We start from the raw sequence: 24892 nt of genomic DNA, 5'->3' as shown, positions 1-24892 counted from the left end.
ATAAATGACTGAATCTAAAAACTTAATTCATAGGGGGTTGGGGAATATACATTTTGCCCTAGCTAGGGGGTTTGCCAACAGTCTCTGTAGGTCTTTGGGACTGGGACTTAATTATGCGAAAGAATTGTCTCATAGTATCACCAATGTTTACTAAGAAGAAGAAGGTTATTATAATTTATTTTTCATCAGTCTGCTGGCTAATAAAAAAAATCACTGCATTTACGTTTGTTGATTGTAAAATTTGTATGTTAGTGTCCTTTAAATGTTGTTAACGAACAATGCCAATGCAAATAGTGATCTGTATAGCTGATATTCATCCTCAGGGTTTGCCATCCACAAGTTCCAAAGGTAAGATATATACTATCTATTACATCTGATATTCATCTTTCAAAGCAGAAATATTTTTATTTTGACTAAATGATTCCATTGAGCTTAAGTTTGGATATCGAGAGAGACCCAGCCAACAAACGGATATTTTTTTGTGGCTTAGGAAAGCGAAAGTCGGATCTTCAGGCTGAGTCCCTCAAATGTTTCCCAGCAGCTAAAAGACGTTGTGACTCAGGTATTTTTCTTTGTTTCTAAACAACATATCCAATGAAATTTTTCTTGTATAGCAGGAAAAAACTTTATCATCAGTTTGCTGGTATCTGAGGTACTATATTAAATTTTTCTTATTTCAAATCAAACATTGAACAATCAACTTGTGCCATAAGTACTTGGTAAGTGGTCCATAAGAACCTGATACATTACCCTTTTTGGATATCAGTGTATCACATTGTGTGTTTATAATGGTTCATAATTCCTGCTAAACACTTCTTTACTTTCACTTTGACAGACACCAGAATATTGTCTGAAGTGAAACGCATAATGAAACAAATCAAGGACCATATAAACGACAAAGAAGAACTTGGTGCTTTTATAAAGTGGGTATATAAACATTTAAGTAAGACCTTTTACTTAAGGTATAATGAAGCTTTATTTATATGAGATCCAGATGTCTTTTGTAAGACTATTCTGGTGAACGGAAATCATATACACAAGGTGTTCACAAAGAGATGGCTTTCTAATTTTGCGATACATTTCATTGTTGAATAAATTAACTCACATTTAAACTCTTGTTCCATAGGAATAAAATCAGTGATTTAGAGATTAACAAGAGAGAGCTTGTTGGTGTCTTTGGAAGAACTGGGGCTGGAAAGAGCTCGTTAATCAATGCCATCATTGATGAGAAGAATCTTTTGCCCACTGGAAGTATCAGCGCATGCACCTCAGTCGTGATTAAAGTGGAGGCTAACACACGTAGCTTAAAGTATGAAGCGGAAATTGAGTTCATTAAAGAAGAGGTACAATAAAATGAATGTTTATTTTTCACAGTATATGTATATATAAGTATGTATATAATAATTATATAATACATAATTATAATAATTATAATTTCTAGTTAGTCTGCATGACATTTAAGAAAACCCAAAGATTGTTTTGTTTTTATCTTGTTTTAGGAGTGGCATGATGAATTATGGTCACTGAAAACTTACAAGAAAGGTGATGATGACTATCGGGACATGGTTAAAAAGCTGTCAGCCCTGTATGGAGATGAATGGAAAGACAAATCCCCTGAAAACCTTATAGAACCAAAGTATTTCAAAAATATTCCAGAATTTCTAGCGTCCAAGAGGAAATCTTTGAATTGTGACACAGTAAGGTCAAATGCTATTCTATTACTTACTATTACTTAGAATGTTTCTTGTTTTACTGAGTGAAATTTGTTTGCAAAGTCTGAAATTGATATAATTTATAGACGGCCTACTCTATGCAAATTGGGCTTTAACTGTTATTAAAAAAATGAAGAAAGAAAAAAAAATAGAAGCAGAGTAGAATATAATGCATCTTTGATAAGTGCTACAGACCAAAATCACAAAACAAATCTTTTCTTGCCTTATCAAACCTCAGTGCTGCTTTTGACCAGTTTGAAAACTAGATGTGATCAAAGGACCAAAGACAGAAACAAAAATGTGAATGTTTATTTACAATGTTTTCCAGCTGCCTCCTGCAGCTCAGCACACTGAGCTCCCTTGTCAGGTCCTGCCATCCTACTTAAATAGGGAAGACTGATTCTTATATAGACCTTTTCTACTTTATCTGAGCACTCAGAGAGTGGAAAAACAAAAACCTCATTGAAGAAAAGCATTTCAGACATATTCCAGAAATTTTAAACTCCATGAAGAAATCTTTGGAATGTGACACAGTAAGCTCAGAAACTCTAAATAATGCATTCTTTGAGAAAGTATTTATGTTTTCAGTTTGCGAGGACTGACATAATTTACTCTCGGCCGACTCTATAGAAATTGGACTAATTTAACTGCAAGTTTAGTGGATTTGTAACTGAGAACATTTTTATTTATCACACCTCCAAATCCATAAAATGACAACCAAATGTACCAGGGCAGGTTCTAATTCTTTTTGTTTTTTAGTTTTTTAACAGAATGAGTGATAGTCGCTGTGCAACTCAGCAAGTTCATCAAGGAATAGCTTTAAAAAAGGAGAAAAAAACAAACAAATTTGAGTTCCACTGAAATGGATTTAGAGGATTTGAAACAAACAAAAAGTCATGTTATGGATAGATGGTATGAGAAAAGCTTTCAAAAAGTTTTTCATCCTAAAGATGTCAGTATTAGCTCCTGAGGTCAAGAGTGTACATATGGTTGTACATACTTACATTAGCCTGTGCTGTATTTTGGGTTTTCTGCTCCTAATTTACTGTAATTGTAAGTTTTAGAAATTCAGTTAGGTATAGGTACGTATTCAGGTATAGTATCACTAAAAGCTACAATACTCACTACACGTTATCGTTGCTCTTCAGTCATATTTTACGTTGCACTACTTCTTTAATCCAATTTGAAGACACGTTCAGTGATTGTACAGGTTACGTGTCTTGCATTATCGTATTTATTTCATTTATTGCAGGCTCAAGAGCTATCTCAAAAACTTCGTATATACACAAAGGGTGGACCAAAGCAGGAAGATGGATCTAAAGCACAGCAGTGGTTTTGGCCACTAGTGAAAAGTGTGACTGTCAGGGTGCCACACAATGAGCTCCTCCAGCATGTCACACTTGTGGACCTTCCTGGAAATGGTGATCGTAACAAGAGCAGGAACGAAATGTGGAAACAGGTATTTTATTCACATCCACTGCATCTTGTTTTGTCCTGTGTTGTCTGAACATTGTTTTGTGTAATTATTTAAAATTGACATTCTATGATTCTCTTTCAGATTGTTGTAGATTGTTCTACTGTGTGGATAGTGGCTGAAATTACTCGAGCAGCATCAGAAGTTGAAGCCTGGGAGATCCTAAAAAGTGCACATGGCCTCATTGGAAATGGTGGTCAATGTCAGCAAATCCACTTTATCTGCACCAAGTCTGATCCTGCAGATGATCGGTAAGTGAATTACCAAACCACACAGTGCTGAATGTGTTGGCAAAAGTACTCAATAACTGATATCAAAAATCATATTAAAGACACATACTATTATCAAGACTAAGATAGTACCAGTTTACTAGAGAATGCATTTCTTGAAGAAAATTCAGTGTGAATGCTGACAGCTGAATCGTTTGAGTTGAATTTTTATAATTACTTAGTCTTGTACACCAGTGTGTACACTGAATACACCAACTCATTCACATGAGAGCAGAAGTTCACACTGAAGAAGTAGTTTCAGAGTTTGAAAGTAGCTGAACAGAATAAGCTGATTAAATGACAAAAGAAAATTTAGACTTTGTGAACTTCAGCTTTCAGCAATTCTGCACTTTGACTTTCAGATGAATGGTTCGGTGTATTTCAGCTCAATGGATATTTTTCCAACCAAAGGTTCAGAAGTTATGACATTTCATCTCAAACAATTCAGCTATCCACATTCACACTTGAGTTTTCTTTAGGAAATGTGTTCTCTAGTTATTCCTTTGTTGTTATTTCAAGGGCAGGGATTTTTTTTTTTATTTTTTGAAAAGACTTAAGGTGTTCCAATTGCATGTTAAAGAATAAATTGTGCCATGGATGTTAATGTCAGTGGCCATTTTGCTTATTTGTATTTTCATTGGATCATTGTAAAGCAGCAGCCATTTTTGTTTATTATTAATCTATGTCTTTAGCCGCTAACTAGTCTCACACCATTTGTCGCTTGTCTGTGAGCTGCGTGCTTCCATTCAGATTTTTACAATTTATACACTTTCTGAAATATTCCTCTTTTCTGCTGATAGGGTCACATTGACTTTGAATCACTTTCCTTCTTTTAGGCCATATTTCTCCCACACCGTTTGACTTAGACCCTACTGTTACACCAAATTGACCAGAGGAACTGTCTGCAAAACTAAGATATTTATTTCACTTCATTTCTACAGTTTTTCTGTCTCTCAAATCCCTCCCCATTCATGTGTATTGGAGAGTTAGCATGAGGCTAGTGTGAGGCACACAAATCCTCAGGTGAATTTTTTTTCTTTAACATCTAGATACATGTTCAATCATCCAAGTAAGTTAATCCCCAAAAGTTGATTCTGTTCAACTGGACATAGTGTTTTCAGTGGGAGAAATGTTTCGTCGTGACGAAAGCTTACTGCAGGTTTCCCCAGCCTTATAAACAGTACCCGGAAATTCACTCCCTGTTTAATTTCACCAACCACTTTTGGAGCAAAGTTTTTACAGAACATTTTTTAACTTGCACTTGTGACCTTAAATTTAAGCTCTACACAAACAAAAATCCACACATGTGTAGAACAACTTCTTGGGATCCCCACAGTTTTTAAAACACATCGATATCACGTTCACTTCCCAGTTTATAAGCCATAAGGCAACAATTCACTCTATTACAGCATCCCTCATTTGAATATAATTTGTGTACTGGTTTGTCTGTGTCTCACCATAGTCTGGGCCCCACCTATGAGGTAATACTCACCACAAGGCTCATCTACAGTTTGTTAGCTTGTCATGTGTCTCACTGAGAGGTTTAGTGGGTAAACTGCTACTCTTTCTGTGGGGGGCCATTGCGTATTGGCTGTAATGCATTCAGTGTGAATGCAGCAACGGCCAATGAAATAAAAAAAGATTGCTTACACAGAACCGTCAGAGAACAGGTTCAAGGCCTGGTAGGGACAAAGCTTGTGTTACATTATCAAAGGATAAACACCAGTTTGTACTTAGATAATGTAGGTAACATTAATTTTTCACATTACTTTATGATTTTATTTGATTGTCTTGTTTATTTGTAAATTATATTATATAGTGTTACCACCCTTGGGGCTGTGTTTCTGCATTAATTACTTTCATGAAGTACATTTGAGATGATATCCTGCTCGCTAAACACTGTTCATAGTGTTGAACTCTGCTTGTTAACCCCTAACTATGGTTGAACCTAGCTTGAGTAGATTTTTGTGGTGTTACTGCTCGTGAGGTTAGCCTTAGTTAGCTTTAGGTTTTAGGTTTAGTTAATTTTGTGCTGGTTATATGTCCAGTGGTCTGCAGTACGTGGCCCTGTCGGTTTTCTGTTTGAATTTTGCAATAAAACCTTTATTTCACTCCCTGTCCCCTAGCAGAGAGGGTTGTAACAATACCATGATAATCCTGTGTTGTTTATTAGGTGAATGCAAAGACAGTGTTTTGCACCAGGAAGCATCTCTGTATAGACAGTATAATTTAGAAGGGCAGTAAAGAAAGTCTGCATGCAAGACACAGAAAAAAAAAACACCTCAGCACATAGCACACGAATCATCACATCTGACAACATAGAAGACACTTCCAAGGCGTTTGGAGGGGGTGGGGGGTGAATGTAAGTGTGTGTGTGTGTGTGTGTGTTCCGTGTTCCGGGACTAACACGCACACTTTACACTTTACACTTTACACTTACAGCTGATCTTCTTCTCCAAGATCTTATCCATATTGCGTTCAATAAACACAGTCTGTGTACTCACAGCCCTGCCCATCGTCTATCATGTCAGCCAGCCTTGTGGGATTTTGAACAGCTGTAGCCACTTCTTGTTCTTCAATAAGCCAGGTCCGAGCCAGCTCCAATCAGCCAGAATTCTATTATCGTGGTTCCGAATTGATAGATGTCATTCAATGTCCTCCATAAAGAGTGTCGCCAGACACACGACGCAACCGACCATCTGATGTATTCATCTTAGTGTGAATGTTAGATATAAAACACTTGGATATAGAAAAAAGTGTTTGAATGAAATTTTTATTTGAAGAAATGAAAATAGCAGGTCTGTGCTCTATTTCTGTCAGTGAGCGTTTCTAATGTTCGTAAGATATGAACACAACACTGTCAGAAACCCACCCAGCTTATTTAGCATTACAACATGACAGCAACACACGAATAACTGAAACCTCCCGTTCATTCATCATTTAGCTCGTCACTTCAGCACAACTGACACAACTGTTTAACCAAATGATGGACGCTAGCTGTCATAAATCAGATAACCCTTCAAAACACAGCTGCATATTTGTTCTGTAGGTTTACTCTTATTTCAGATAACCTTTTTCTTACCTGTGGATAATGATCACAGAGCTCTGAGATCTGATTTCTTCTCTGGAAGTGGAAAGTTTTAAAAGTGCGGCGACTCAGACTTGAAACAGCGCCAGAAAACCATAGTGGACAAAAGTATATTACATCTGTAGTGATTTAGCACTACCATACAAAACGAATGCGAAACAGTTTATATCTGTTTATCTAAGGTTGTGGGTTCAAGTACAGCATGGGACATGTTTCTCATTTTCCACTTTCAGCATGTTTGACAAAAAGGTGCCACTTTTAATATATCCCGTGGTATACACATAGCTAAACATAACTTTCTAGAAAATGACAAAGCGTTGTCCTTTTATACTTCAGAACAGGGTCTCTAACTCATTTCCCGGGGGCCACTAGCGGCCCACGTCACACCCCCCCCCTCCTTGCAGCCTATATATTGACGTGAAAAAATATATTGCAATTTGGCCCTTTAAGTTTGTTGTTGAATGCAATGTTAAAATAAGTTATTTAAAAATTATTTAATATGAAGGAATATAAGCAGAGAGTACAAACATTTTGAGGAATTGTGTTAGTTCAGTGATTCAGTTATTTGTAAATAAAACTATTTTCACTAGCAGTCAGAACTATTACTTTAACTACTGTGGTCTGCAGAATCTGTATAAGCATGTGGCCATTTACCATTGAATGAAACCATAAACAATAAAAAAAAAAAAGGTCAGGAATAATAGAAAGCAAGACCCATCAGAAAATAAAAAGAAGGCAGAAAAGCGGGGCCTGAAGTGGTCAGTCCTTTAATTATGCTGATCTTATTGACACATCTTTTTGAAGTGGTAAAGGTATCTTGCACTCCACATGCAAATCCTTTAAAAGACAAACACTCAGCTATTTTCTTGATGTGTTGCTGTATGATTAAGCTATATGTTGAGTCCAGTTTTCTTTTCTATCCATTTAAGAGTGCCAAACAACAAAGAAGCCAAGGAAGAAGTGATGAACGAATTCCAGGAACTGAGTGTGAGTTTTAAAGATGTTCAAACAGTTTTCTGTAATGGCGAGGCAAAGCTTCATTAAAATTAAAACACATTATTTCAGGAGCAGTTCAGCGATAAAGGTTTCAAAGTGTTCACAGTGAGTGCTGATGAGTTCCTGAAAAGAAAACGCGTAAAAGAAGATGACAATGGTAGGTTGTAAGCATGTCAGAATATTTTGTGATTAAAAGAAAACAATCTTATTCAATGCATATCTTGTTTTATTTTCCCTCTATGTAAACCAGTAAGAAGTTATTAGATTAAATTACTTTTATTTACAGAAATACCCAAACTTCAAGACTTCCTGCAAAATCTCAACGACTGCCACTCTGAGACAATAAACTATGTGAATGGAGCTTATGGGATTCTGTCTTTGATTGAAGGTGCCAGGTGTAGCAAAGCGGTGAGATCAAGTTATCTATGTGGAACTATATATTAATGACAAATTTATAACTTCAAATGTTTCCATAACTCTGACACCTAACAAGATTTTAGTTATCAAGATTTCTTGACAGGAACTGACTGAAAAAAATTTCAAAATGATGAATGAAAATAGAGAGTTGTATTTATGTTATTACTGCTTTAATAGAAAATAAATATACTTTTTTTAATTTCAGGGTGTTGGAAAAGCAGATGATGTATGTAAAGTTCTCGAGAAAAACATGAGAGAAGAACTTGATCAAGTCAAAAGTGCAGTTGATGAAGCGATCAAGGATTTTGAACAATGTCTTACAGAAGGCGTTAAAAATTCCAAAACCTCTGAAGAAAGACTGAAATTTTTTTTGGACCGTGATGTACGTATCTGAATTATAATTATTATAATTAACATCACAGCAACAGATTTTGACCTTTATATGAGCATGTGTTTAGAAATGGTTTTCCAATTTGTTTCAGCAAGAGCCTAGTTTTTTCAAGACACTACAGGCTGTGGTTAGAAAAGACGGCATCCACCAAACCAAAAAAGGGGAACAAATAAATCTCAACACAGTATTAGCTTCATGCTTGACTGACAGCATTGATGAAAAATTCAGAAAGACCTTCCCGTGAGAATAAACAAAAATTTAAACTGTACACTATACTTAAAATGATTAAAACAAACTTGTCAAAACTGCCATCATGAAACATTTTTTTCAGAAATGATGTTAAAGGCGGATCTTTCAGTGGAGTCATCAGTAGATTTTCACTTGACACAAATTCGCTGATTCAAAAATACCAAGATGTCAAACTGCAGCTGATATTTCTTCAGACAGAGGTACGACATGAAACAATCCAGTTTGTCAGTTTATTATAGCAGAATTTACCTATTCACTCTTCAAATACCAATTCTGTTTATTAACTCATTCATGTTTCATGTTTTTAAGGAGGATAAAATTAAGGCAAAACTCAACAAAATAATCCTAAAGGGGAAGAAAATCATCTACAACAGTCTAACAGAGACAATTGAGAAAAACATGAAAAAGTGCTATGAAGGTAAGAAGATTGTCAGCTTGTCACTGTAATAAATCACAATTGTACATAAAAAAAAAAATGTTTTGACAAAGTTTATTCTTTTCTTGTAGACGCACAAAAAATTTCTGGAACTGATGCACTGAAAAAAATGAGGAAGACTATTGAGACACATGTATCCTTAAATAGGAACATGTATGAGGACGCAAAAAAGACCATGATGAAGAAGATGAATATATTGATGGTTTGTCAAATTATAACATACAATGAGACCAAGTAGTGTTTTTTCTGTATTTGAGTGCTTTGGCTCAGTCTGAACATTCTCTAAACCAGGGCTAGGCAACTCCAGGCCTCAAGGGCCGGTGTCCAGCAGGTTTTAGATATCACTCTGGGTCAACACAGCTGAATCAAATGATTAGTTTGTTACCAGGCCTCTGGAGAACTTCAGGACATGTTGAGGAGGTAATGTAGCGATTTAAATCAGCTGTGTTGGATCAAGGACACATCTAAAACCTACATGACACCAGCCTTTGAAGCCTGGAAGTTGCCCACCCCTGCTCTCTAAACATTAGTGAGGCTGCTGTTAATATTTTTATTTTTCAGCATTACAAAGATTTAGTCTGATACGATGGGTTGGACTGAAGAGTTTGAAGTATAAACTGGCCACAAGCACTCTAAACAAACATCTACCCATTAATTTAGATGTTTCAGGTGTTTCTAAACGTCAATATTTGACTTTGGAAAAAGTAATAAAAGCTCTGATGTTTAATTAGACGATCATCTGTAAGGAACTGGAGGAAACCATGGACCACTCCATTAAACACTCACTCAAGGCATCAACTTTGAGTGAGAGTCTCCCAGGTAAAGAAAATATAGGCTATAAAGGTGAATCATGTATGTTGAACAATGCCAAAGCATGTTTTATTTATTTTTTGTTTTTCAGATGTTTCAGGGGATCTTGAAACTGTGCAGCAACATTACAATGAAGTTAAGCGCAGTCAAGAGGGAGAAATGACATCACAGTAACCAGGTAAATATTTAAATGTTATTTCATGTCACAGAATTATTATTATTAACCATTTTGTGTTAAATTACTTTAATAGTTCCTGTGAATTCTCAAAGAGAGGGGGTGAAATCTGATGACAATCCTAAGCACCTAAATATACATTAACTTTTGTCATAATTTAAAGATCCGAAATAGCCATTTTAAATTACATATGGCCATTTAAGCTGTCCGCTTGTATTTTCATCATCTCAGCTAAAAAAAAAAAAACCCAGCTGGTTCTTATCTAACATTGGTGCCAGGTAATGTTATGCACCGGTGCCCTAAACAACCCCATTTCTCTCTGATAAAATGTTTGATTATATTCTTACGTTGGATGAGAGTTTTTTTCACTAAGTGTTAAAGTGTGACACCATAATGTTAGATTTACTTTAAAAGAAGTTTACTAGCAGCTGCTAAACAACTGCTAACAGTTGTGAAAACAGCAGCACTACCAACATAAACGTTCAGGACATGCTCAAAAACTTCCCTGAATATTGTCCACAGTCTTTGGACAGAAGTGACTTATTGACTCATATCAGACTGACAGCTGAGGTAAACATGCTGAATTAATTATTTCTGTGCACAGACAAAGTATTTGAATAATATCACCACTTATAATTTGTGTTATTTTACCCTTTTTACATCCGAGTCACCTCAAACATGTTAAAATAAAGTGTTTCCAAAAATTATTTTCTACACAAACAGTAACAGAAACAACAGATATTAAGATTTTCTATTCTAGGCTGAGGAGCTTTCAAGACATCTTAAAGCTAGCTGTAAGCACTGGCAATTTTACTGTTTGCCTGAGCAGCTGAGTGTTAAAAATCTTTGTGCTTATTATTACTGGATGTTTCAGATTTGCTCCACACAGTAACAGCAGAAACCTGATGACCCACTCAACATCTCTGAGGGAACACTGACCAAAAGCATGAGGTCTCTGGATATCACCACAGACATTTCTGTTGTGTTGCCTGCTGTCTTTGAATGCTGTGTTTGACTTTTAATGAATTTGGTGAAATGAGATTTTTCAGTCTTCACTGAGAGAAGCTCCTGGGTTTGAATCCAGTTTGTGGCCTTTCTGTGTGGACTTTGCTTTTTCTTCCTGTGTCTGTGTGGGTGCTCTCTGTGTACTCCAACTTCTTCCCACAGGCCAAAAACATGCGTGGGGGTTAGGTTAATTGGTGTTATTAGTTTTGTATTTTGTCATTTATTTTTATTTTTCATTTCTGTTTAGTTTCAAGACTTACAATTTCAATTTATTTTTCATTGTTTGAAAATGTTTAGTTTTAGTGGGTTTTTATTACTGTTACGTTCTGATTTTATCTACTGTTTTTTTCTTTTAATCAATTTTAAATCATGCTTTTTTTTTATTGTTTTTTAATGTCTCTGTAAAGCACTTAGATTCACCTTGTTGTTGAATTGTGCTATATAAATAAACTTGCCTTGCCTTACTGTTAATTTTTTTTTAAAATTATTGTTGTATTTAGTGGAAATATCAGAGACAAAATTTAGGAAAACCAGTGGAAACAATAGAAATGTTTCACTTTTTGAAAACAGTTTACCCACTTGTCTTGTTACATGTCCAGTGTCTCAAACACATCCATCAATACCATGTCAGGCACATTGTAATAACATTTTTACCAAACTAACAAATACTGAAACTAAAACTATTTCCTCTGATTTGTATTTCAAATGAGGTCATTTAATCATTTCTGTTGCTTGTTGTTTTTATTTTGTTTAACTAAAATATTCATATCTAGTCTTAGTTTTTACTTTAGTTTTAGTTGAGTGGAATAACCTTAGCAACCTGTTCAGGGTGTACTCTGCCTCTCGCCTGACAACTGGGAAAGGCTCCAGCAACCCCGAATTGGATAAGCAGAAGAAAATGGATGGATGAAGATTTTTAAGCATGAATTCCTCCCAGAGTTTTTAAGGTTTTAATTGTGAGGGTCTAAACCAAAAGGGCAGCACTCTGTGCAAAGATGTTTTGATATCTATTTTCTCCATTTTGTTGTATTTGTTCATTATTTGTAGACCCTAGTTATACAGAAAATTATACAGCAGTAGAACTACAATGTTACAGATTGTTAATTTTAGTGCTTTAAACCACAGGGATACTGTGATATTCAGATTCTTCCCAGTTTTCTATATAGCACATGTCTTATGTATACCATTTTACTTACATTTCTAACCTAAATATTAATTTACTGTAATACAATGGTTTCTTTGGTTGTCATAAGTAATAAAGCAGCAGCAAAAATATGTCTCACTTTCTACTTTAGTTATTATATCATATTGTTTTCTGTTGTTTCTATTCTGTATTGATTCTATATAGTTGTAAGATGGAAACATGGTTTTTCAAACCTTGTTCTTGTGTTTTTTTTCTGACCCTACAACTAAGCTACCTGCCAAAAAGTACTTTGCAGTCCCACGGTAGCTTGTAACAAAGAGCAAAATTATCTATGAACTGTAAAGACTGAACCACAAACCATTTATCAACCAGAAGTCAAATGATTGTGGATCCTGCTTCATCAGAAAGGTTTCTTGTCTAAGTGGCCTCACAGTTCAAATACAATCCTCCAGTCACATTTCTTATCAGCATCTCTCTTCTATGATTCTATAATAATGAACTTTTATGGCCAAAGTTACCTTTTATAACCTTTACATTTACTGTTTCACAAAGGGTTAAAAGACCAATGTCTACAATTAAGACTTTTTGAACGCAGAATATTAAATTAAAGAAATTTAGCAGGAGCAAAGGAAAAATCAACTAATAATAATCATCACTTAATAAAAGCCCTTGAATTCGACTTATGTAATTAACCTACTCTAATGTAGATTCCTAAGACTGATTTTGGGAGGAATGAGAGAAAGGAGGATGGGCTCATCCAGGCCTGAAGATGATTTAACAATTTGGACATGTGTTACACCCCCTTCCTTCGTCTTACCAAATGTGGTTTGCTCTGTGAATCCCATTCTGTTGTTTCTCTCCCTCTCTGTAAAATTTCACATTGAGAAGTTTGGGAAAAGCTTCAGTCATTCATTACAGTGGTCATAAGCTCAGTTTTATCACTCTGCATAATTCAGCAAGTCAAACTTAACAGTTGCATGTTATTTGTTGTGTGTTGCTGGGCTGTCAACTTTGACAGATAACATTGACAATTTATATTTTTCTTAGTATTTGTGAGGATTAAAGATGGTAGTAAAGATTTGTGATAAAACTGAGGTTGTTAGATTCAGCCCTGAATATCTAAGAAATATGGTATCTAACCAGATTTTTACTCTGGATGGCATTGCCTTGGCCTCCAGTAACACTGTGAGGAACCTTGGAGTCATTTTTGACCAGGATATGTCTTTCAATGCACATATTAAACAAATATGTAGGACTGCGTTCTTCCATTTGTGCAGTATCTCTAAAACTAGAAATATCCTGTCTCAGAGTGATGCTGAAAAACTACTTAATGCATTTATTACTTCCAGGCTGGACTACTGTAATTCATTATTATCAGGATGTCCTAAAAACTCCCCAAAAAGTCTTCAGCTAATCCAAAACGCTCCAGCCAGAGTCCTGACAGGGACTAGAAAGAGAGAGCATATTTCTCCTGTTTTGGCTTCCCTTCATTGGCTTCCTGTTAAATCCAGAATTGAATTCAAAATCCTGCTCCTCACATACAAGGTCTTAAATAATCAGGCCCCATCTTATCTTAATGACCTTGTAGTACCATATTAGAGCACTATTAGAGCACTTTGCTCTCCCACTGCAAGCTTACTTGTTGTTCCTAGAGTATTTAAAGTAGAATGGGAGGGAGAGCCTTCAGTTTTCAGGCCCCTCTTGTGTGGAACCAGCTTCCAGTTTGGATTCGGGAGACAGACACTATCTCTATTTACTCATAGAGGGTCATAAGATTGTTGGGTTTTTCTCTGTATGTATTGTTGTAGGGTCTACCTGTCACGGTTCTGGGTCAGTTTTGACCCAGTATTTTGAGATTTCATGTTTTGGTTTGATTTTGTATTTTTGGTTATTTTCTTGATCTATTGTATGATGATGATTATAATGATGATGATGATTATTTAGTATGTTCCAGCTTATTCTGGTTTAGGTTTAGTTCTGCCCGTGTAAAGTCCGTGTTTCTCAATCTGCGTCCTTTTGTTGTTTCCTGTTTTATTTTGAAGGTTTGTGTCTTAAGTCAGTGTGTCCAGCTTCGCTCCCCCTATCTCGTTAGCCCCTATCTCTCCCAGCTGTGTCTCCCTCCTGTTTTCCCTTCCCTGATTACTTCCCTGTGTATATTAGCCTTGTGTTTGCCCTTGCTCAGTGTCACGTCATACCCTCAGATTATGCCTGTGTGTTTTTGTTCTCAGTGTTCACGTCATGTTTTGTTTTCGTGCCAGCAATAAAGCTGAGGTTTTGAGTTGCATTCTGTTTTCCGAGTCCTGCATTTGGATCCTCATCTCCGCCTGCCCGCACACAGAGCCCTGACACTACCTTACAATACCAAGAGCCCTGAGGCAACTGTTGTCGTGATTTGGGGCTCTACAAATGAAATTGAATTGAACTGAATTGGACTGACTGGAATAGTAAGAATTAAGAATTTTTTTACAAAGTGTTCACCCAACATTGTCTCACACCTTTGTTATTCGTACATAGCCAACATGTGGCAGCATATAATAAAACCTATGGTGATATTTTTAATCTAAGTACCTTAATTTAGTAAGGCAACTTTGCCTAACGTTAGTGGCTCCATAATATAGATATTTTTCTGTTTGCCCGAGAAGTGAAAGATCCCTGCTTTGATCCTGATTAGCTGCACAAATTACTAACATATGAAGCTGTCTGTTGTTATGAGCTCTTCTGAAAAAGGGAACCGCTGAAAGTGTTTTTTCTTCTTTTTTTAATGTTTTGACTTCCTGTGTACTTTAAGTATACATAAAACTGTGTTTTTGTCTTGTTTTAACCTATAATACTTGAAAACTTTAATCCCTTTGATTTATTTTAAACAACAACAAAAACCCACTTTCTCCGAGGCAGGTTGTTACCTGTCTGCCAGCCACTCCCATCTACGCTGAGCAAACATATCTCTACTTCCTGCTTTTCTCAGTTCTGCTTTTCCCTGCGCTCACTTTACTCATGTTGGATTTACATTTCTATTTTATGTATAGATGCAGTTGCAATTGTGCAGTCTGAGCCACACAGTTCCAGTTTGTGGACTTTGCTTTTTGCTCGATTTCTTTCTTCCCACCTGTTTGCTGTTTGTGTCTCACTGCTTACTTCACATCTCTCTCAGCAGCCTTTTCCAGCATTACTTTCAACAAAAGGTGAGTTTGAACTTTTAATCTGAATTTAATATCAGTGTCTCTGATTATATATGTATTAATGGAGACGTTTGTCACAATATCTAATCTTTAAAGCAGTACTGTCTGGTTAAATATTGCATTTTATCTTACAGTTTCATTTCTTGGTCATGGATGATTTCGTAAGAACCAAACTGGCTGAATGGGGGCTAAGTGAGTGGGTGGAGAAATTTAAAGGTAAAGTATTAACGTGAATCTGTGATGGGTACAGATATTGATCTTGATGGGATCTGTAAACTGTAAAACAGCTCAGATCTGTGCCCATAGCTTTTTCATTTATTTAGTATTCCTGAAACAAGTTAAGAATAATCTTGATCTCTGCAACTTTATTTTTAATTACAGATCAAGAAATTGATGCAGGAATTATTTGTGAGCTTGATGATCGAGAAATTGAGAATTTGATCACAAAAGCTGGACCAAGAATGAGATTCAAGAAGAACCTCAAGCTGTTAAAGGTAATTACATTTTTTTTAAACAATCATTGTTATTTTAGTGTACAGCGGTGAATTTTTGTTAGAATTATCTGGATATTGAAAAATGTGCTGGCAGTAATATTATGCAGTGTAATTTTTGTTAAATGTTTACTAATATGGATTTACAATGTTTTGATTGTACAGGAAAAACAAAACACAAATCAAGAAACAGTCAATTCTTTTCAAGTAAGTTACAAACTATTTTGTTGCCTTGAGATTTTCTATCTTTATCTATATCTATCTGTATCTATACGAGAAAGAAAACAATTTAGTACATGTTTAAGTGCTCATTGTATTTGGCTTTGCACTTTTTATCTGCAGCATGAAAAGGAGCATGAAGAAGCAGCTGATGTGATTCAGGTAAGGATTATACTGAACTTCAGACATATGAGCCAACTGCCTGAGACAAAGTAAAACTCCATTCTTTTGCCTTTAGGCATACAGTATTAATTTTAGTGACCTCCCATTAAGGTAACCAGTGTGTCACCAATTGGGGAAAACAGTTAGAGACATGAACGGGTTAGCAGTGTGCCCGGCCTTCTGTTTAATACTATGCTTCCTCCTCATCATCACCCAGTCATCTTGTTTCCCCGACTGCTCGGGACAATCTGCCAGAGGGAGCTAATGGGGCCTACGCTACCTTTAGCACGGGCTAAAGAGGCCTGGATAGCTATGGGATTTTTAAGGGTGCGAAGCAGAGTCTACAATTCTGTGATCCCGGCCTCCAGAGCTGCAGATAGGCTACATTTATTGCAAGTATCATTATTGCTGAAGGAGGCTGAGGAGTAACTAAACATCTGACACAATGAGCAGGAAAGTGCAGGAGGGACAGGTGAAAAGGCCATGCTGCTAATGAGTTGGCTATGGCCAAGCTAAGCTAGTGAACCACTGAAGACACAGTGAGTGAATACACAGAGTGTGTGAAGATTACACCTTGAAATAAGTTCTAAGTTTTTAATTAAATTGGCTACGCAGATAAGCTACATAAAAACATCAAGTGATGTTTTTATGTAGCTTATCTGCGTAGCCAATCACTTCTTGTTCCACACATAGTGCTATGTGTTGGAACAAGAAGTGATAGTTTACCGCAGAGAGCGAACACCAGCGACCCACTGGTGTTCGACAGCATCTCACTGGCTGTAATTATTTGTAGAGTAATTTTATTAATTCTTAACTAATATAATTTGAGTTGTTTTGATTGTGGCAGGAAGAACAAAACTCAAATCAGGAAACAGTCATTTCTTTTCAAGTCAGTTTAAAACATTTTTTTCCTTCAGATTGAATGTCCATACGACAAATACAATTTTAATACATGTTTAAGAGGTTAATATTAAACACTGCTTTGCACTTTTTATCTGCAGTGTGAACAGGAGCATGACGAAGCAGCTGATGTGGTTCAGGTAAGGATTATACTGAATTTCAGACATATGAGCCAACTGCCTGAGACAAAGTAAAGCTCCATTGGGACTGGGACTTAATTATGTAAAACAACTGTCTCGTCGGATCACTGATATTTAGTAAGAAAAAGGTTATTGTAATTTATTTTTCATCAGTCTGCTGGTTAATAAAAAATAACTGCATTTAAGTTTGTTGATTGTAAAACTTATATGTTAGTGTCCTTTAAATGCTGTTAAAGAACAATACCAATGCAAATAGTAATAATTTCCTGTATAACTCATATTCATCCTCAGGTCTTGCCATCCACAAGTGATACAGGTGAGACACATGCATCTTATTTATTGCATCTCATATTAGTCTGTGTTTTAAAGGCACCAATATTTTTTGCAATCTACATAACTTTACTAAGAATAACTTTAAGTGCTGAGAGAAAACCGTTTTTTTGTTCTTATTTTTTGTTGTTGTTTTTATCCAATCAGGAAAGAGAAAATCAGACCTTCAAAGTGACACCATCAGGTTGCAGTCACCAGCTAAGCGACAACGTCTGTCTGTGCCAGGATTTGAAGGTATTTAGGTTTCTTACTAAACAGTGTCACAGTTTAAGGGTTAAACCTCTGTGCAGCACAATTTGTCCAACATCTTTGATGATAGAAATTACTTTTTCTTTGGGCTTTTGTCAAAATTTAACAGTCACATGATGCATGGGATATTAGGGTTGATTGGTAAGTGGTCACATTATGGTCCTGATATTCTCTAATTCACACACGTTTGTTTTTTTAACATGAGATTTTACATTTTCTGGTTATTCTAGTCTATAATTCCTTCTAAATAGTTCTTTACATTTATGCCAACAGAACCAGTCATACTGTCTGATGTGAAAAGCATCATGACATTTGTACATGCCAGACTAAATAAGCAAGACAAACTCAGTGATTTCTTAAAGTGAGTATTAAGGTTTTTTTTTCCTATTTTGTAATGTATGTAACAACTGTAAAAGTCAAATGCAGTCTGTTTGTCCTAAAACAACACAACCAACATCTTTCATGCGGCTACCCCCCCCACACACACACACACACAACGGTGCCAGCTTTCCCTGAGAAACGATAACTCACTGACTCTCTTGCCCGATTCCGCAAGGCCACCTGCATTGGCTGCAGACTGTTGATTTTTGCCTAACTGGGAGAAAGGACACTTTCTCAGGCTGAACACAGGACACATATTCTCACACGCATGCACACACGTACACTGCCACTGATATGCACTCACCCCCCACCCTTCCCTGAACCCAATGCCTCCCATCCAATGTGGACAGCGGCTCAGCTTCGGATGCACGATACTTGTCTTGTTTGCCATGGTGTTAAGGTGGGAAAATATCAGAGCCTCTTTTGTGCTATGGAATTTTTGTTTTCTTCTCATACTGATTCCCTTTTGGGGACCAGTATGAGCAGAGTTTCTTTTTTTTTTCTCCTCGACTGCCCTTTTATGTTATACATTTCACTGTTTTTCCTTTATGCCACCTAGTCTGACCTGTCTCCTCAATGTGATGTTTGTGTATTGTATTTACGGTCAGCAAGGTCCAATTTTCAATACAGGCAACTGTAAGTGACAAAGATTCATTCATTCATGATTCAGTAGTAAACTAAAACTATCCAAGTTAAGACCAACAAAGACGGATATTTTTAGGAAGTTTTGGTGACTTAGCTACATTTTTGTCCTGTTCCTGGTATTTACCCATTCTTGGGGTAAACATTTTCACTTTAACTGACACAAAAAGGAAGGTGTGGATCAATTCAGTTTAATTCAGTTCAATTTTATTTATATAGCGCAAAATCACAACAGCAGTCGCCTCAAGGCACTTTATATCATTATTTATTAGATCAAAACAACATACAATAAACAATTAGTGTAACAAGTGTATAAAACTGAAATATATAGTGATAATTGATTGGAAAATCACTACCATGATTATAACTCTCTTTTAAACTCTCTTTTTTAAATCAATTAACTATATTTAAAATCTTGTTCAACAGGAAAAAGATCAGTGATTTGGAGACAGACAAGAGGGAGCTGGTTGGTGTCTTTGGTAAAACCGGGGCTGGAAAGAGCTCTTTGATAAATGCCATCATCAAAGAGAAGAATCTTTTACCTTCAGGAAGTGTCAGTGCCTGCACCTCAGTCATGATCAAAGTGGAAGCTAACAGAGGTAGCTTAAAGTATGAGGCAGAAATTGAGTTCATCGCAAAGGAGGTAAAATGAGTTCTCAAAGTTTGAAAATGTTTTTGAAGCTAAATCATGTGTTACACTGCAGTTCTTGGGGTTTAAGGCTGGGTACATACCTCAATAAATGGCATGTCATTTATTTTTGTAGGAGTGGAAAGAAGAGTTGTGGTCATTTCGTCAGTTTCTTGACAATAATAAAGATCAGAAAAAGGAAGATGATGATTATCATGATGCTGTTGAAAAGCTGTCAGCACTGTATGGAGAAGAATGGGAAAAGTCCTTTGAAAACCTCATGGATCGAAAATATTTCAAAGAAATTCCAGAATTTCTCCAATCCAGGCGGAAGATTTTGAGATGTGAATCAGTAAGACAAACTCATATTACTACTATAACAGACAGCCATGATAGACTACACACTGGGGATGCTGGGGAATGCACACAGGTGAAACCAGGACAACCTGGACACAAAAGGGAACTGACCAAATTAACAAAAGAGTTATGGAAACATAACTCACTTCTGAAAACAGAATGCAGCATAGATTCAAAAGTCTAAAAAACATAAAACACTGAAAACAGATCCAGTGATCCCAACGAAACAGATCTTACTGAGATCCCATAATCACATGTAGATGATCACATATCCAGAAAAAAAATCTGTTCTTGTAATAACTGTGGTTAACAGATCCCAAGACTGGTCCAGGTCCATTATGTAGAGCAGTGTTTCCCAACCACTCTGAGAAATGATCAGGTGTGCCGTGGAAGACAACTACCTGCTCTAATTAAACGGGTTACCAACTGCTAGTAAAAATGAAGAAGAAGAAATTACACAATAGTCATGCTGTGATTGAGACGACGTAGCACGTAATAACAACAGATAAATATTTGAAAAGAAAAAGTAGTAAATCTGACCTGGGTCCTGGAGAAAATTGTGACCCAGATGAAGGCCCTAGCATGAGTAGTGGTCAGAAGAAAGCTAAAAAGGTATATTGGAGACAAACTGCTATACCTGGTACGCGGAAAAATTATCAATATGTTATTTTGTCTTTTTTTCTTTGGTGGTGTGCCGTGTGATTTATCTGATGTGAAATATGTACCGTGGCTCCAAAAGGTTGGGAAACACTGATGTAGAGCATGATTTATTTATCTTTTTAAATCGCAGTAAGAACTTTTACCTCTTCACACGACAGTGATCAGTTCCTTGTTTTAACCTACTTACCCTTTTTAAATCGCTCTGTAGAAATTCACTGCTGAGCAAAGTCAACAAAGTGGCCACAAACTTTAGTAAATCAGTGCCTGACAGTTGGTTGTGTCAGTAATGGCATAAAGTGGTGTAAAACCCTGACAGTCAAAACATGCCAAGTTATCCGCTGTAGTGATCCCTTGTAAATAAGGGAGCACCCTAAAGTAGCTTATTAATGTCCCAAAGTGGTGGACAACTGCAAAATACACAGATCAAGTAGTTTCTGCCAATAGTAATACTAACTGTTTGAGACCAAGAGTGTACTTAGTGTGATTTTAAATACAGAATAAAAACTTTTAAATAAATCATAAAAATTTATTTTAATTTTGGTTTTGAATAATAATTAGGCACTTTCTTGAAACTATAAAATGGTTGATTGTTCTAAAAAGGATTTCACATGACCTGAATTTTTATGTCACTGACTTTTTAATGGTTTTTGTAAAGCACTTTTTGTGAGGATTGAAATTAAACTGCACTGCTTTTTTTATTTATTGCAGGCTAATGAACTTTCTGCAAAATGTGTCAAGTACACAAGAAGTGATTCAAAACAAGGAGAAGGCAATGAAGGAAAAAAGTGGTTTTGGCCACTAGTGAAGTGTGTGACTGTCAGGGTGCCAAACAATCCTTTTCTCCAGCATGTCACACTTGTGGACCTTCCTGGAAATGGTGACTGTAACAAGAGCAGAGATCAGATGTGGAAAGGGGTAATTCACATTTACTGCTCTTTGCTTATACTGTGTTGTCTGTAAACAGTCATCTTTCTATTAAGCACTGAGACATGTTATTCTCCTTTCAGATAGTTGGAGATTGTTCTACTGTGTGGATTGTGACTGAAATTAATCGAGCAGCATCAGAGAAAGCAGCAGCCTAGTTGCTGTGACAAAAAAACATTTGTATGTAAACATGTCAGTGTGTGGTGACATCACGATCCAAATAAACATGCTGGCCTTTCTCTGAGTGCTTTAAGAATAAATGCTACCAATCTCTGATATTTGCGAGTTTGTTTGTTTTTTAAACAATCAAAATAAATACGTTTAACAAATAAAGTCATATCATCATAAATGACTCGCACAATTGAAGCTCAATAGGTTTATTTTCAATGAAACAAATATAAGCAATGAACTGGTGAATTAGTGGAGAGCACCACCCTAAGGTGGTGGTCTGGGGGAGAGTATGCAATGACTGGCAGTAAATATTTTGGTGAGAGGCTCTGACAACCCAGGTTAGAAAGTAGGAGTATGAGAGGATATTACCCAGACCAGACATTTAAAACTAGAATGCAACAAACTGGAGAACCACCACCATCAGGCAGAGAAACATTGCCACAGCCAGTTTTTTTTTTCTCAAAGATATTTTTATTCATTTGAAGCAGCAAAGAAAATCAGATTTGTTAATTGTTAAAGAATTGTTAAACAGCAAACAAGTAAGTTTCACAGTGACTGTTTGAACTGAAATACTAGAATACAGATTAATGACACACTCACATGTCTTATAATTGGTTTTATCAGTTTACCCCCTGCCCATACCTATAATGCTGGAAGTCGGGTTCGCAACCTGGAGGCTGGAAAAGTATTTCAGGAATTGCCCCCACACCTTGTAAAACTTACCGCTGTTATTGCTAATCGCATACCGGATCTTTTCAAGGCTCAGATAGTACATGAGGTCCCTCAGCCATTGAGCCTGGGTGGGCAAAGGGGCACTCCTCCATCTAAGTGGGATTGCACGTCTAGCTACAAGGGAGGCGAAGGAGAGCATGCAATGCTGTGATGAGGTCAACCGTGCATCAGCCTTCCCAGTGGTGCCAAAAAGCGCAACTAATGGATTAGGATCCATATGGTGTCCAAGAATTAGGGACAAAGTTTGAAATATATCTCTCCAGAATCCTTCAAGGCTAGGGCACGTCCAGAACATATGGATAAGGGAAGCCTCCGCACTCCCACACTTATCACAAGTGGGGTCAACATTTGGATACATACGAGATAGTTTGACTTTGGAGAGATGGAACCTATGCACAACCTTAAATTGTAAAAGACAGTGGCGAGCACATAGGGATGTGGAGTTCACTAACTTGAGTATTAAGTCACATGTAGGGATGAGTATTGATAAGATTTTCACGATTCCGATTCCATTTTCGATTCTGTTTAACGATTTGATTCTTTATCAATTCTCTTATCGATTCTTTTTAAAAAAGGAGAACACTAAGGTCGATTATATATCTTCTCTTTGAACAAGATAGAAATTTAGGAGTAACATGGCCTTACAAACCCAACAGTGAGATCTTAAGAGATCCACAGCCTATGGCTCTTCAATGGAGTGCCACAGGGTCCCCAGGAAAAAAAATTGTAAATGTAAAATAATAAAATAAATATTCTTCTGTAGCAATAACAAAGTATAACATAAATTATTCTTTAGCAATTACACAAGAATATCCACTAATGTCCCTGCCTACAATTAAACACATTCACTTACTGAAAATCGGGGCATCTGCTGTGGCAAATGGGTGCAAGCCTTTGATCACAAACTTAGTCACTGCTCAGTGACATTCGTCTATACTGGCCTGAAAGGAGACGCTACCAGTAGACTGCAGCGACAACTGCCAGCATCTGAGCCAGCCAGACTCTGTCTGTCTCTTTCATCATGGTCACCTAAATGCAGCGCACAGTAATGGCAGGTTTTGTAATAAGGCAGATTGTACTAACATAATATGCACTGTTAGTTGATTATTTACCTGCCGCATTAACGGGAGAGGACATGCAAACATTACCGCTGCTGCTGCGTTGAGATTCACGAGTCCGGAGCGGAATTTAAAACACGGCATTCATTTAAGGTCATCGTGTGTTTTGTGAGCAAATGCTTTTGCATATTCGTAGTGTTTCCTCCCTTAAATGAAATATCTACTTTGCAAGTATTGCAAGTTGCCCTTTTGTCATCCATTCTCGTAAAGTATAACCAAACTTTTGAGCGTTAGGCGCCATGTTTCCTGCCAGGTAAATGACGCTCCATAACGTGGTGACGTCATTCGGGGCGACTGGAATCGATAAGGGAATCGTTTGCAAAAACGGCAAACAATTCCAAGGAATTGAAACAGTGGGAACCGGTTCTCAACAACGTGTGGATTTTCTAAGCCGATAAGAAGGGGTACTCTATTACAAGGTGTAATAACACTGTAGGAGCACTTCTTCATCCCCCCAGTAACTCAGTCTATGCTCCAGAGTGCACTAGGGTTACTGCGCGCTTGTAATATAGTGCCCCTTTTTATCGGCTTAAAAAAAATTTAGTAAAACTAAACTTAGATAGTGTAACTTTTCATGTAATTTTACATAAATAGGGAAAACGTGGAGGAGCTCGGTAGCTTCTAAAAGGAGCAAAAAGTGGAGGTAGTTGGAATATATGGGAGAGCCTTTCTCTCGCACAAAGACAAGACAGGTATGCATCAACTCTTCAAAGCTAAGGTAAGAACATATCTCAGTATGTAAAATCAGTGAACTACTCCTTTAAGCCCTGGTTTTGCCATCCACTAAAAACAAAAAAAGACAATTACAAACACAATAATGACTTCCTGAACTTGAGAAAAAGCTGCTCAATGAAGAGTGAACATTCAATGTATCTATGCACACATTGAAAGCTCATTTTTTAGCCTTTGGAGTTTTGGAGGAGGATCGTTTCGTCCCAGATTCAGCATAATCTGCTGGATAAACAGGAATGTATTCTTCATGCACTTTGGGTACTCCAAGTGGAGTGCATAAGTCAGTCCAAACAGGAGACACATTGCCAAAGGAAGACTGCAGATGGAATCCATTACCACATTGCCCTCTAGAAGGATCCCCAGCTGGGAGGGGTTCAGTTCTTGCTCTGGACTAACGTTTTCACCATTGAAGATGATTCCTATTGGGATTTCAAGGTCACCATCAGCAGCATTCTACAGGGGGGGGGGGACTGTGAGTTAACCTGTTGGTGGAGAGTAACACAAGTATAAAAGGTCAAAGTATTGTATTTCTATAAATGCTGTTTATTATTTAAGTACAAGTTAATTGTTCAAATAAAAAAAAAAAATTAAAAAACAGGAAAATTTGGGGAATCTGTAAGGCTTATTGTCATTATACAACTGTATAATGAAGTTTGTCCTCTGCATTTGACCCATTCTTCAATGTTGATAAGGCAGCAACCCGTCAAGAGA

The 24892-nt window shown here is 36.7% G+C and overlaps 2 protein-coding genes across 6 annotated transcripts in view; both read left to right on the top strand.

Annotated features, from left to right (window-relative positions):
- Positions 1 to 24892, top strand: part of LOC147332586 (nuclear GTPase SLIP-GC-like) — a 145074-nt gene that overhangs the window by 5694 nt on the left and 114488 nt on the right. For 2 of the 5 annotated variants that reach the window (XM_086289237.1, XM_086289233.1), the window contains 18 exons: positions 324 to 348; positions 491 to 562; positions 836 to 923; positions 1127 to 1343; positions 1500 to 1697; positions 2965 to 3171; positions 3271 to 3437; positions 7473 to 7530; positions 7609 to 7696; positions 7826 to 7947; positions 8162 to 8338; positions 8439 to 8587; positions 8679 to 8796; positions 8906 to 9014; positions 9104 to 9234; positions 9764 to 9851; positions 9934 to 10020; positions 10892 to 12309. In XM_086289237.1, coding sequence (XP_086145363.1) covers positions 324 to 348; positions 491 to 562; positions 836 to 923; positions 1127 to 1343; positions 1500 to 1697; positions 2965 to 3171; positions 3271 to 3437; positions 7473 to 7530; positions 7609 to 7696; positions 7826 to 7947; positions 8162 to 8338; positions 8439 to 8587; positions 8679 to 8796; positions 8906 to 9014; positions 9104 to 9234; positions 9764 to 9851; positions 9934 to 10016 — 2097 coding nt within the window. In that variant the 3' untranslated portion in view covers positions 10017 to 10020; positions 10892 to 12309. Of the gene's footprint in view, positions 1 to 323; positions 349 to 490; positions 563 to 835; positions 924 to 1126; positions 1344 to 1499; positions 1698 to 2964; positions 3172 to 3270; positions 3438 to 7472; positions 7531 to 7608; positions 7697 to 7825; positions 7948 to 8161; positions 8339 to 8438; positions 8588 to 8678; positions 8797 to 8905; positions 9015 to 9103; positions 9235 to 9763; positions 9852 to 9933; positions 10021 to 10891; positions 12310 to 24892 lie in introns of those variants that run through there. The other 3 variants (XR_015128825.1, XM_086289236.1, XM_086289234.1) reach the window with 3 other exon arrangements.
- Positions 15090 to 21586, top strand: LOC147332593 (uncharacterized). Its single transcript, XM_086290808.1, has 13 exons — positions 15090 to 15348; positions 15480 to 15561; positions 15727 to 15839; positions 16002 to 16043; positions 16179 to 16217; positions 17219 to 17257; positions 17549 to 17573; positions 17735 to 17821; positions 18110 to 18197; positions 19286 to 19502; positions 19624 to 19839; positions 21213 to 21419; positions 21512 to 21586. The coding sequence occupies exons 1-13, from the start codon at positions 15193 to 15195 to the stop codon at positions 21584 to 21586; spliced, it is 1386 nt and encodes a 461-aa protein (XP_086146934.1). The 5' UTR covers positions 15090 to 15192.

This window comes from Aulonocara sp. 'chitande type north' Nkhata Bay, linkage group LG4 (genome assembly GCF_057382095.1).
Source record: "Aulonocara sp. 'chitande type north' Nkhata Bay isolate Kocher_YH1m ecotype deep benthic linkage group LG4, A_spYH_male_GT1.1, whole genome shotgun sequence".
Classification (NCBI taxonomy): Eukaryota; Metazoa; Chordata; class Actinopteri; order Cichliformes; family Cichlidae; genus Aulonocara; species Aulonocara sp. 'chitande type north' Nkhata Bay.
This window is presented reverse-complemented; position numbering and strand designations above follow the sequence as displayed.

Bases quoted from the DNA above. Each gene is read 5' to 3' on its own strand.
- LOC147332593 (XM_086290808.1), top strand. From the start codon at position 15,193: ATGCAGTTGCAATTGTGCAGTCTGAGCCACACAGTTCCAGTTTGTGGA. The intron at 17,822-18,109 runs GTATTTAGGTTT...TTATGCCAACAG, and splicing joins GTCTGTGCCAGGATTTGAAG to AACCAGTCATACTGTCTGAT. The intron at 19,503-19,623 runs GTAAAATGAGTT...TTATTTTTGTAG, and splicing joins TTGAGTTCATCGCAAAGGAG to GAGTGGAAAGAAGAGTTGTG.